This window comes from Cokeromyces recurvatus, assembly GCF_025118155.1.
Source record: "Cokeromyces recurvatus strain NRRL 2243 chromosome Unknown BX663scaffold_1, whole genome shotgun sequence".
NCBI lineage: Eukaryota > Fungi > Mucoromycota > Mucoromycetes > Mucorales > Mucoraceae > Cokeromyces > Cokeromyces recurvatus.
In genome coordinates, this window is record NW_026251387.1 from 882472 (window position 1) to 894881 (window position 12410).

At 29.4% G+C, this 12410-nt stretch overlaps 6 protein-coding genes across 6 annotated transcripts; 2 read left to right on the top strand and 4 right to left on the bottom strand.

Annotated features, from left to right (window-relative positions):
• Positions 1-22: 22 nt before the first annotated feature.
• BX663DRAFT_482063 (Bromodomain-containing protein) lies at positions 23-3006 on the bottom strand (the record flags this gene model as incomplete). Its single annotated transcript, XM_051524393.1, has 6 exons — positions 23-99; positions 158-359; positions 413-1973; positions 2200-2250; positions 2297-2307; positions 2971-3006. The coding sequence occupies 6 exons, from the start codon at positions 3004-3006 to the stop codon at positions 23-25; spliced, it is 1938 nt and encodes a 645-aa protein (XP_051387771.1).
• Positions 3007-5180: 2174 nt separating this feature from the next.
• Positions 5181-7905, top strand: BX663DRAFT_482064 (uncharacterized protein; the record flags this gene model as incomplete). The annotated part of the gene is made up of 7 exons (XM_051524394.1): positions 5181-5444; positions 5508-5566; positions 5656-5726; positions 5808-7123; positions 7186-7400; positions 7473-7621; positions 7697-7905. The coding sequence occupies 7 exons, from the start codon at positions 5181-5183 to the stop codon at positions 7903-7905; spliced, it is 2283 nt and encodes a 760-aa protein (XP_051387772.1).
• Positions 7738-8669, bottom strand: BX663DRAFT_11111 (Sedlin). The gene is made up of 5 exons (XM_051521489.1): positions 8534-8669; positions 8369-8457; positions 8247-8308; positions 8107-8192; positions 7738-8049 (listed from the first exon to the last, which is right to left on the bottom strand). The coding sequence occupies exons 1-5, from the start codon at positions 8636-8638 to the stop codon at positions 7957-7959; spliced, it is 435 nt and encodes a 144-aa protein (XP_051387773.1). The 5' UTR covers positions 8639-8669; the 3' UTR covers positions 7738-7956.
• Positions 8670-8878: 209 nt separating this feature from the next.
• Positions 8879-10038, top strand: BX663DRAFT_547464 (calponin homology domain-containing protein; the record flags this gene model as incomplete). The annotated part of the gene is made up of 6 exons (XM_051531013.1): positions 8879-8966; positions 9028-9063; positions 9124-9220; positions 9317-9326; positions 9408-9627; positions 9686-10038. 6 exons carry the CDS (start codon positions 8879-8881, stop codon positions 10036-10038), a joined length of 804 nt encoding a protein of 267 aa, XP_051387774.1.
• BX663DRAFT_11130 (PAC2 family-domain-containing protein) lies at positions 9651-11183 on the bottom strand. The gene is made up of 4 exons (XM_051521490.1): positions 10952-11183; positions 10733-10871; positions 10259-10648; positions 9651-10188 (listed from the first exon to the last, which is right to left on the bottom strand). Exons 1-4 carry the CDS (start codon positions 11012-11014, stop codon positions 10046-10048), a joined length of 735 nt encoding a protein of 244 aa, XP_051387775.1. The 5' UTR covers positions 11015-11183; the 3' UTR covers positions 9651-10045.
• Positions 11037-12408, bottom strand: BX663DRAFT_492006 (uncharacterized protein). The gene is made up of 7 exons (XM_051525154.1): positions 12345-12408; positions 12116-12263; positions 11952-12045; positions 11757-11891; positions 11559-11667; positions 11242-11492; positions 11037-11178 (listed from the first exon to the last, which is right to left on the bottom strand). Exons 1-6 carry the CDS (start codon positions 12357-12359, stop codon positions 11325-11327), a joined length of 669 nt encoding a protein of 222 aa, XP_051387776.1. The 5' UTR covers positions 12360-12408; the 3' UTR covers positions 11037-11178; positions 11242-11324.
• Between the last annotated feature and the right edge of the window lie 2 nt (positions 12409-12410).

A 12410-nucleotide genomic window follows, 5' to 3' on the forward strand; every position in this document is an offset into this window, starting at 1 on the left:
ACATGCATAAACATTATTTAAATCAATCAGATTCTGAACTTGATGAATCTGAAGATGAACCATCATTATCCTCTGAATCACTTTGACTTGATGAAGAATCTATTTAAAATAAACTAAGTACATGTAATATTCATTATTGACTCTAATCTTCGTTTACCATAATCATCAAATTTCTTTAATGTCTCTTCAAGTCTTTGAATCTTCTTGTGTGTTTCTTTAGTAGAATAACGTGGTATATTCGTTGTTTTATTGGATAATCTTGGTTTTTTAATAGGTTCTGGATTAACGAAATCATTTAATCGGCGTAATGTTTGTTTATCTAATGCATCAATATCTAATACAATCTCTTGCTGTCCATTCTAATAATGATGGGTTAAAATAAATAGGATCGAGTTTTTTTTTGGGTACTTACTTTTCCAAGATTAGGCATTGAACTTTGAATAATAGATACAACTGTATTTAATTTGTCACCTGTTAAATTATTAATCATTTCACTTAATTTCTTTTTTTGTTCAAAGCTAAATTCTTCTTCTTCTTCATCATCATCATCATCATCATCATCTCTAGTCATTTCAGTTATTGCCTTTCTTTTTCTCTTTTTTGCTACTGATGTTGGTTTTACTTTATTTTTTGAACCAGGCGTACGACCACGACGACCCTTTTCCTTTGTTAGTGTCGATGTTGATTTCTTTGCAGATTTAATTGACTTTATTTGTTGAGTAATACTAGCAAGATGACGTTCTAATTCAGCAATTTTAATGTCACTATCATCATCTTCCTCTTCTTCTTCAATATGCTCCTCATTTATCTTTTTAGTCTTTTTATGATCTAAAATACGTTTCTTTTGTTGTTGGTATCTTTTAGTCTGTGTAGACCTTTTTGAAGTCTTGTGTTCAATTGATCTCACTCCTTCTTTTTCTTCTTTTTCTTCTTCTTCTTCTTCTCCTCCATCGTCTTTTTGTTTTATTTCAGTTTCAATAGGTCTTTGAGCCCATTTATCTCTAAAGATTGTTTCAAATTCTTTCGCTATAGTATAGATAGGTAAAGTAGAAGGATTATAAAGATAACAATTGTTAAACATAAGAGTCATATCTTCTTGAAAGGCATCAGGATCCTTATATTCATCATTCAATAACTTTTTTTCAATTGTAGATAAATCCATAGGATGTTTAACAATGTCAGGATAATCAGGTATATTCAAAGCAATTGGATCTACAGGCTGTAAAAAAGGATAAGCAAGATGACGATATTTGTTCTTTTTCAATTCTTTTAATGTTTGAAGACAAAACTTCATGGATGATTTATTGATTTGAGATAATTTCCTTTGTGTTGTATAAGTCTCTGGATAATCTTTTGATGGACAATGAATCTCTCTCTTAGGTCGACCACAACCACCACTACCACCACCACTGCTACTATTGCTTATATCTTCAGTTATAGAAGGCTTATAATAGAAATCAGATTGTGATGGTGAATTATGTTGACTAAGTGGAGGAGATGGTTCCTTTTTGATAGATAATGGAGAAGAAGAAGAAGGAGAAGGAGAGGGTGGCATTTGTCTTAAGCCTTTTTCAAAAGCAGACTCTACATTTTGACATAAAACAGATATCATCGCTTCAGGTCCATTATATTTAAAACAATTACTAAAGACCAAACGAACATCTGCGACAAATTCATCAACAGAAGCATATTCTGAATTATTTAATTTTTGATCTACTAAAGATAAATCCATGGGATGACTAATAATATGTGGATAATCAGGAACATTCAATTTTACATAATCAACAGGATTTAAAAAGGGTGCTGCATCTCTATGTTTCTTTAAATTTCTCATAATAGCACAACAATATTTATGCTGATCACGTGTCATTGGGTATTGTTTTTGTATTGTTTCTAATTGTTGCTGTTGTTGCTGCTGCTGCTGCTGTTGTTGTTGTTGTTGTTGAGGTGGTGAAGGTAAAGAAATTTGTTTACTAATAAAATTTAAAATAAATAAGAAAAAAATGTTGTTTGTGTAACTTGGAATTTCTTTTTATAGTAAGAACACGCGTAATCCTTTTTTTTTCTCTCTCTCTTTCTCTCTTAAACGCGCCATTCATCATCTCTATTTTTTTTTTCCTCATTATTTTTATATCTTTCTTCCACATATTATATTACCTCTTCCCCTCCTTATTATGTTTTTTTTTTCCTCTTATTTACCTTTCAAAATGGTTATGATTATTGAGACTGGTAGAGAGCATCTTTGTATATCTTTTATTTAAAATACATAAAAGTTAGTTGTTATATCATTAAATACATTTTTTTTTTCTTGTATAAATATAAAAAAAAAAATAAAATAAAAAAAAATAAAAATAAAAATAAATTAAAATACAAATACCGTACAGTTTATTCACAAACCGGAAAAATATTTCAAGCAGATTACAGGATAAAAATAAAAATAAAAAAAAAAAATGAGAAAAAACGAAAAACAAAAATGAGAAAAAAAAAATAGAAAAAAATAGAAAAAGATAATTGTTTGTATAAGCCACCTGTGACTTATTTTCTTTATCCTTATATAAAAGAGAAAAAAAAAAAAGCTATCCATAATATTGACAAATATGTGTTGTTTATTTTATATATACAAATATATACACATATGTATTTAAATACATATACATATTTTTTTGAGAAAACTGTAGTCAATAGAGAAATATATTACATTCTTGTTTTAATTAACGGTGAACTTTACTTGATATTAGATAAATAAAAAACGAATTTTGATTGGCTGGTTACTACTCCTTATTTCTTATTTTTATGACTCATCTTTATTTTCTTCCTTCTACATTAACAAATAGCTTGGAAGAAATAAATAAATAAGAAGAGAAAGAAAGGGAAAGAGTTGAATAGATTCTGCTTGTTAATAAATAATGTTTGTACAAGTAGGAGTGGGGGGAAAAAAAATTTTTTTTTTATTTTTTATCATATTTTTACATGTTGTTGGTTCAATACAAAGTAGTCAGGTTTCATTATTTTCGACCAATCTCAGCCATAAACTACTACAGTATTAATTTTAGAAGCAGTGAAAATAAAGTAAGACAAACGAGGAATAGGCTGTAACTATCTCAATCGTTTGTGTTCCCTTGAGTAAAAAAAAATAGTGGATCTTTCCTTCTAAATTGAAAAGAAGTCCTTGGGCCTATTTCTTGCTAGCATGGATGTCTCTGTTCTACAGTTTTGTTGCAATTTGAGTATATTATAAGAGTATTATTCCATTGGAAAGTTCTGATGGTTACATATCGAATATACATACTGTAATACCATATAGAATACTTTGGACGTTCTTTAATTATAAAGACTTGAATTACTTTGTTCTCTATTTGAATCCCCCCCCCTATATAATAGTTTAATCATCGTTCTAGAAATCATTCTTCTTGTTGGTACTATATTATTGTTTCTTTTCTTTCTTTTCATACTATCACTTCATACAGTCAGTAGCACTGAATCTGATCTTTTAAAGAATATCTTTGGTCATTGCTATCTTTTCTTATATTTATGGCCTCTATTAGACTATCACATTCTCTCTCTCTCTCTTTATAGATACTCTTGCAGTTATGCTATTCAACTAAATAGATATTGACACAGAAAATCCCATTTCTAATAAAGTTACTGAGGTTATGAATTATCTTCTTTGTGCATGTATGTTGTGTATTTTGTTCGGGTAACTGGTCCCAAAAAACTATTTTCTTTTATATATTCATGTATATGCTGCTTAAAAACGAGTACTAGCACAATCTGTCTCACCACGCATCAGGAACATTCTACTATAGTTATAGAGATATGTGTTGTTAAATGTCTTTGTTTCTCTTTGCCCTTTTTTTGTTGGGGGAGGGGGAAAGGGGAAGGAGAGGTGTTCATATGTATATAATTCGAATATACAATACATAACGGTTCTACGCTTCAGGTATAATGTATATAAATAACTTTTTTTTTTTTTTTTTTTTTTTTTTGCAAGTATCTAGTACTACTTCATTAAGTGGTATTATACATTTACAATAATGGTGTAGGAGGAGGAGAGAAAAAGGAAAGAGGGAGGAGGGGGGGGCAGATGGGAATTGTTTGATAAAACTCTCATACCGGTGACTAGAAGAGACATCATCACTCAAAGGCTTATCTCCATTACGTATTGTACTCAAGACTTATTATGTAAGTGTTGTAGTACTCACCAACTACTTTTTTTTTTCTTTTTCTTTTTTTTTTCCTTCACTCTTTATAATATGTACTATTTTGATTAGGTCTCTTAACTCGAATAAAGTCAATTTTACTTGTTCTATTCAAGAATAGATACGATTACTTGAATATCCATGAACTCTTTAATGACATCAATCATGATCATCAAGCCAAGATCCTTAATAATATATACATACATACATTTTTATACGTATATATAAAAGAAGGATGGATTATTGTCATTATTAGTTCATTTTTCCACTTTTAAACATTTATAAGCGTACATGCATATATATATATATATAAATAGAGTCTTGAAGAAACAAAAAGTTGAAATATCAACGATACTCTCTAAAATGTTAGATTAACTATGTTAACATTTATCTTCTTTCACATTTGAGGGTTTTTTATTGTCAAGTGTTGGCTTTAAGAGACCTTTATTTTATCAAGGAAGCAATAAGAAAAAAAAAAGAGAGAGAGAGAGAGCGAAAAAAAGAGAAGCTTCTTCATGGCAGGTGAACTGATATATTAGTGATGACTCTATTTTTAATGTGATAATAAGGATAGGTGATTATTACAGAAAGGATTCTATTTTGACCCAATTAGAGAAAATGAGTATCATTTGTTATGCTGTGATTACTTGAGGATTCTGAGCATTTTATAGGACTGCTTCGACTTCACTAACACCAAAAAAAAAAAAAAAAAAAAAAAAATATGCGCATTATAAATTTTTCAGGTACTTGAAGGAATTCATTTTTTATTATTATTTTCTGCCATCATATATATACAACTCTTAAACAATAAATTCATTTATTCTTTTGTCTTGTTGCAAAAAAATAAAATAAAAAATAAATAAAAAAAAAATAAATAAAATAAACAAATTTAAATTATTATTCTTTTCTAATATACAAAAAAAAAAAAAAAAAAAAAAAAAAAAAATAAATAAATAAATAAACAGGCAACAAACAACAATAATGTCAGAAAACTTACCAGATCCTTTAGAGGAATTATTCCCGCAAATTGCTACGATGAGCGAAAAAGAAAAGATACTAAAGGTAGCAAGATATATGCCATGTGATCAATGTTCAGATTGTCATGGTTGGAGACCTAATTTCTCTCTTGATTATTCACAAGACACGATTTGTCTTTGTGGTCATGAGGCTGATGATCATGTAGATCATCAAAAGGATTTTGTTCGACGTTTCAAAGTTGCTCTACGAATAGATGAACTTTTAAAAGTAAGATACATATTATATTGTTTATGTTTATATTTATTTTATTTTATTTTTTTATACTATTAGGAAAAAGGAAAATTAGATGATTACGATTATACAGATGATGACATTGAATCTTTAAAAAAGTAATTTTTTTTTCTGAAGGGTGGGGGGGGGGAAACGGTTGTGATAAAATTAAAAGAGCAAGAATGTTGATGGTCTTTTCTCATTTTAGACAAATTGCATATGATGCTACATCTGCTCAAGCAACTATGAATTTCGTGTCTAAAGCCTCAATAGATGAAGGTAATGAGAAAAGAAACAAAAGAAAAAAAAATAATCATGTTATAGAATCCAGTTACTCATCTTTTTTTTTTTTTTTAATAGATGAAAGAATTGCTAAAAGACATAGAGATAGTAGTGATGAGGAGGAAGAAGAAGGTGATGAGGAAGAAGAGAAAACTAAAAGATTCAAGATGGATGAAGATGATGATGAAGAAAAACCATTTGAAGAAGAAGAGGAGGAGGAAGAGGAAGAGGAAGAAGAGGAGGAAGATCCTTATGACGAAAGTGAAGAAGAGGAAGATGAGTCTGAGGAAGAAGAGGATGAAGAAGAAGAGGATGAAGAAGATGAGAATACCGAAGATGAAGAAGATGAAAAGGAAGAAGGTGAAAAGGAAGAAGGTGAAAAGGAAGAAGGTGGAAGGGAAGAAGGTGGAAAGGAAGAGAGCGATGTATTTGAAGAGGCAGAAGAAAAAGAAATCAACCATACTGTTTCGGATTCAGTTAACAATAATCAAGCAGATAAAACGCTTCCGAGTCAAAATACAATTCAGCAAGAGAATAGTACTTTAGATGTACCAATGGTAGTTGATTTAGATCATGAAAATGAGAAAGAAAATTCTACCAGTGTTAAACATGAATTAACAGAGAATAACGATCATACCGATACTATGTCAAATCATAATGAGACCGAAAAATTAAGCGAGCAAGAAGATCATGAAATGGATACAGATAACAAAGAAAAACAAGAGAAATCATTCACAGATAAAAACGTACTTTATGAAATTAAGAGTGAAACAGAAGAAGGGGAACGACTATTAAATGAAGAAGCACTAAAGGTAAATGGTGTTCTGGACGCAACTGATGGGATTTTGGATCTAAATGGCAATGTCAAAATATTAGACGATTTTAAACCGTCAGAAAAGAAAGAAACACCTGCAATGATTGAGGAAAGAACAGGACTAATTGAAGTGCGTGTAGTTGAAAATGATGGAACCACTGAAAGTATGATTCTCTTAACTGGCCTTAAGAATATTTTTCAAAAGCAATTGCCCAAAATGCCAAAGGAATATATTGCCCGTTTGGTCTATGATCGAAAACATAAAAGTATGGCCTTAATTCGAAAGCCAATGAAGGTAATTGGTGGTATTTGTTTCCGACCCTTTGATCCTCAAGAGTTTGCAGAGATTGTATTTTGTGCTATTGCTTCAACAGAGCAAGTTAAAGGTTATGGATCATTTTTAATGAATCATTTAAAGGATTATGTCTCAAGTCATACGAATATAAAACATTATTTGACTTATGCAGATAATTATGCTACTGGATATTTTAAAAAACAAGGCTTTACAACCGAGATAACATTAGACAAAAGGAAATGGGTCGGCTATATCAAGGATTACGAAGGAGGAACCATTATGCAGGTAAGCATTTTTTTTTTTGTTTAAGAAAAAAAGATTATATACATTAAAACTTCTTTTTCAAGTGTACAACGGTTCCTAAAGTGAAATATCTTCAAATACATGAAATACTAGCAATTCAAAAAAGGGCAGTATATGAGAAAATGAAAGAATTTTCTACGTCTTATATTGTTTATCCAGGTATACAAATGCCTATTAATGAAGAGGGCAAGAGATCTATAGATCCATATGAAGTTCCAGGCGTAAAAGAATCTGGCTGGACTCCTGAGATGGATGCCTTGTAAGTTGATCGTTTCATACTAATCAATTGAATATTCACCTTTTATATATATATATATATACGTATATATAGATCAAACCGACCTCGTCATCCTCCTCATTATAATCAAATGCGTCATTTAGTCAGTGAATTAAGGGCACATCCTCATTCATGGCCTTTTCATGAACCTGTTAATGCAGATGAAGTTGCAGATTATTATGATGTTATTGCAGAACCTATGGGTAAAACATAATATACTTTATCTATATATATCTATTTTTGTTTTGTTTTTACTTAGCAAGTTATTTAATGTGTAGATTTGAGTACATTAGAAGAAAATGTGGAATCAGATGCTTATCAAACAATGGATGAATTTATTCGAGATGTTCAAAAGATATTCGATAATTGTAGATTCTATAATGCGGAAGGAACAAATTATGCACGATGTGCCAATAGACTAGAGAAATACTTTAAAGAACGACTTCGTGTATGGACAAATAATGGCGATGATGCAACAATTCAATGAATTATATAATATATATAACTTGTAAATAATTTTTAATAAACATTATACATATTAAAGAAAGCGTCTTGCAACAAGCTTGATGCGATTATCAAATGAAGGATTGGTAATGGTTGAATTCTTTTCATAAAATGGATTCATTAGCACCTATTATTATTATTATTAGCTACATGAACATAAATGACATGGATTGTTTTCAAGTACCTTTATATATAGTTCATATACTTCAGTAAAAAATTGTTTTATACTGTCTTCTGATTTCTGATCGTGTAAAAGCATAAATTTTACGTCTAATAACAGGTCATGTTAATTCAATATACTCTTGGACACAATTACAAACTCACTTCCTGCAGTAACAAAGCAAGACACAAAAAATTCATTGAATCTATCAATTGATTTAAGATACCTAAAATATGGATAATAAGAAATTAAAAGAAGAAAAAAGTTCTCGTCAGTCAAAGATTACATGGCTGTTGTATTCCATTGATATTCTTCTACAACATCAAGTGCTGCATGAATAATGAATTGGTTTAGATGCTTATGCTCATCTTTTTGCTGAAAAAAATAAAATAAAATAAAATAAATAAACAAGGAATTTGTTTGTTTCCCATGAATCGCTTATATTTCTTACTCTGTTTGAATCAATAAATGCAGAGGAACGTGATGAAGGTATAATTTCTGTTTCATATAACGGGTTATCAGTCGCTCCAACAATAGCAAAATAATAATTGGACATTTTTTTTTTCTTTTTAGGTATTTAAATAAAAGGAAAAAAAAAAGGTATTTACACACATTTATCATAGAAATAAACCATAAGCAGCAATGGCGGAATTACACGCTGAGATTAAAATCAAATGAACGGAATCATTGTGTCCCTTTTTTTTTTTTTCTTTATTAGCCCCTCCCCCTTTTTTTTTTCTTCTTCTAATATACATACATTCTCATTTGTTTTCATATTATTCTTATAGTTAAATAAATGATGGCAGAATCTAGAACAGAGTTATTATCTTGGCTTAACGATCTTTTGAGGTTAAATTATACTAAAGTAGAGCAAGCAGGAACAGGTAATTTGGATATAAATGATAATAAGGATATTTTTATCATGATAATAATTTTAAACATAAGGTGCTGCCTATTGTCAAATCATGGACTCTATATTCTGTATGTTCTATAATTGACTCTCCTTCTTATAATAAGCTTATATTATTATTATTATTATAGATGATGTTCATATGTCAAAGGTTAAATATGAAACTAAACATGAATATGAAAATATTTCAAATTTTAAAATACTTCAACATACTTTTGATAAACACAAGTAAGTTATGTCATGTTATTTTTTTTTTAAAAAAAACATTATTACCTATTTATATCATTTTCTTTCTTGCAAAAAAAAAAAAAAAAAAAAAAAAAGAATCGATAAGGTAGGTCTATATACACACACACACACACACACACATGAAACACATAAAGAAATGTATCAGCTTAAAAGGTAAAAATTATAGATTATCCCTGTTGATAAACTAATCAAATGTAAGTTTCAAGACAACTTGGAGTTTATGCAATGGATGAAACGCTTTTGGGACCTTCATTATCAAGGAGAAGAAGTGTATGATGCTCTTCAACGTAGAAAAGGGGGTAACAAGACAAAGAGTCCTTCTGGCATGATTCATTCAACTGCTACTAATACCATAAAGACACGTAAGACAGTTAACCATAATCCAGGTAATTCTTGTCAAATGATGTGAACAAAGAAGAAGAAATAATAATTCAATACATATAGTACGAAATATAACAAATCATACAGCAGCAACAGGCCGTTTATCATCTGCAAAAGGGGCCCATAATGGTCATACGATGGATAAAAACCCAAATACGGCCATCCAAGATTTAAATAGGCAAATTATGGCATTAAAAACGACAGTAGACGGACTTGAGACGGAGAGAGATTTTTATTTTAGGAAATTAAGAGATATTGAAATTTTAGTTCAAGAATATGTAGAAATAAGTCATCATGAATATTCAGATAGCCTTAGACAAATTCAACATATTCTTTACCAAACTGAAGATGGATTTGAAGTCCCGCCTGAGGGTGAAGAAGTTCATAATGATGATGATGATGATGAAACGTTTTAATCTCATTTTATTGATATAATTCTGCATTATAAGGTGTACCGAATAAATATTCCCAACTCTTTGGTATAGTCCAAGAAGATAAGTTTGTTGTTTGAATTTGTAATAATGTATTTACAAATCTTGCGAATTCTATACTGTCTTGAGCATTATCTAAAAAAAAAAATGGATACACGTATTATTATTATTATAAAGGGAACTTTAAAGTGATTTATGCTATTACCTCCTTCTAATGCAAACATAATAAGTAACGTTGTCTCAATATCTTTAGAAAGTGCTTCATATAAATGTCTTGCTAAGCCAGAGCCAGGCAAATGAACTTTACGGCCATTTTCCTTGTTATCTTGATTAGATTCAAGTTCTAAATTCTCCAAGACAGGAATACCCAATGTAGCTGAACGCATCATTACATTTCCTTCACCATACACTCTAAAAGGTGCTCCTTGTATTTGGGAGTCTAAACGACGTGAGGCGTCCATTGTAGTTAAAATGACAACGTGAGCAAAATTGAGAGCAAACTCTTTTATATGCTGAATAAATTCGTTTCTTTTGCCTTTTACAGCGGGTGAACGTTGTTGAATACAAGTCCAGCGTTTATCTTTTGACTGAAAAACTAGATGAAAATAAAAATAAAAATAAATAAATGCGAGAGATGATGTAGATGTTCTAAATATACCTTCAATAGGTACAGTAATACCAGGTTGATTCACATCTTCACGTACACCTGCTACAGGCATGACATCATTATCATCCAAAAACCCAACACGTTCAAGTTTAAAAGTATGAATGAGTAGATCTGTAACTAATTGAGGTACATTTCCAATAGAAACAGTAGGCTTTTTAATTATTATTATTATTATAGATGATATACGAGTAAGTATAATTAATATTTATATTTTATTATGCATATTTATACCAAAATAAGTGTTGATGTTTTAAATGAATTAGGATTAAAATTATGTAAAGGCACAAATGACATTTTTTTTTTAATAATAATAAAAGGGGAGAGGGAGAGATAGTTTAGTTCTCCAAAATTGCGTGTCGTCTACTTGACAAAAAAAAAGTCACATTATACCAAGACAGTCAATGTACACTCTTTGCAATATCTGAAATCAGGTTTTCCCTTTCTACTTCTAACTTTTCCTAAACAACAATACAAAGTGTTATATCTCAGTGTTATAATATATACTTGTATTATTTATTTACCAATTCTTTTTCCGTTTCTCTAATTTTCATTGAAGCACGTGCCATATCCTAACAATTGAATTATTAAACGAAAAAAATAGCTACTACACCACATGTGTATAATTATTTACCAATGGTAATCCCTGAAAAGACAAAAGTTTTTCATCTTTTTCTTTTATGGCTTTTACAAGAGAATTCCTTTTTGATTCCAGTTCATGAATATCTGTTAATCTTAAATCCTGCTCTTCAATTCCTAATTCATCATATGTTTTCTATTTAAAATACATATACACATCAACAAACGATCATTAAATATATACATTTCAACATTAATTTACTTGTAAATTTGCAAGTTCATTTGATTTTTCTTGAACTGATTGAATTATTCGATTGTCTTTTCTATTTTGTTCATTCACATTATGCTCTTTTCGTATTTTATCTAAAAGTCTACATTTAAGAGAGAGAGAGAAAGAGAGAGAGAAAAAAGGGGGGAATAAGATACATTATTAAACGAGTCAAGATCAATCAATTCCTACTTTTTCATTTTATCTAACTCCAACGTTGCCTCATATTGAAGACTATCTATTTTATGTTCAACATCGATTAATGCAGTTAGTTCATGACTTGCTTCCATTTTATCAATTGTTAATTTAGATATTGAAGTAATGTAACTAATGGATGGAGTGAATACTATATATTACGTGTATATAGTATTCATATTATTATTTTACTTGCTTAATTCAGTATTTTCCATTCCAAGTGCATTTGCTATTGTTGCAAGTGATTCAACATGTTGTATAGATTCATCTGATAATTCAAAATCATCTAATAATAATAATAAAAAGAGGGAAAATCAATCAACTTTGCTCTATAATGTTAACTGTATGAACATTACTTTTGTTTCTAAGAATATAATCTATTAATTCAATGGAATTAAAGTTTGAATTTTCAAGTTTTGTTAATATTTGATAATTTTTATTGGAACGTTCAAATTTAGGAATTAAGATTGTTTGTTTATATATTTTCAAAAGCCAAAGATCAATCTAACAAAAAAAAAAAAAAAAGAAAGAAAAAAAGATCAACATGACATTTAAGATTAAACATGTTGAGTGTTGCTTGTTTACATGTGACCAATCCATTTATTGAAACAAGAATAAAATAAAGAAATATAAAGGAAAAAAAAAAAAAAA

Bases quoted from the DNA above. Each gene is read 5' to 3' on its own strand.
- BX663DRAFT_11111 (XM_051521489.1), bottom strand. From the start codon at position 8,638: ATGTCCAATTATTATTTTGCTATTGTTGGAGCGACTGATAACCCGTTA. The intron at 8,458-8,533 runs GTAAGAAATATA...TATTTTTTTCAG, and splicing joins CATTTATTGATTCAAACAGA to CAAAAAGATGAGCATAAGCA. The intron at 8,050-8,106 runs GTACTTGAAAAC...TAATAATAATAG, and splicing joins TATATGAACTATATATAAAG to GTGCTAATGAATCCATTTTA.
- BX663DRAFT_11130 (XM_051521490.1), bottom strand. From the start codon at position 11,014: ATGTCATTTGTGCCTTTACATAATTTTAATCCTAATTCATTTAAAACA. The intron at 10,872-10,951 runs GTATAAATATGC...ATAATTAAAAAG, and splicing joins AAACATCAACACTTATTTTG to CCTACTGTTTCTATTGGAAA. The intron at 10,649-10,732 runs GTATTACTGTAC...ATTTTCATCTAG, and splicing joins TGAAGATGTGAATCAACCTG to TTTTTCAGTCAAAAGATAAA.
- BX663DRAFT_492006 (XM_051525154.1), bottom strand. The intron at 12,046-12,115 runs GTAATGTTCATA...TATTATTATTAG, and splicing joins TTATATTCTTAGAAACAAAA to ATGATTTTGAATTATCAGAT. The intron at 11,892-11,951 runs GTAAAATAATAA...TCCATCCATTAG, and splicing joins GAAAATACTGAATTAAGCAA to TTACATTACTTCAATATCTA.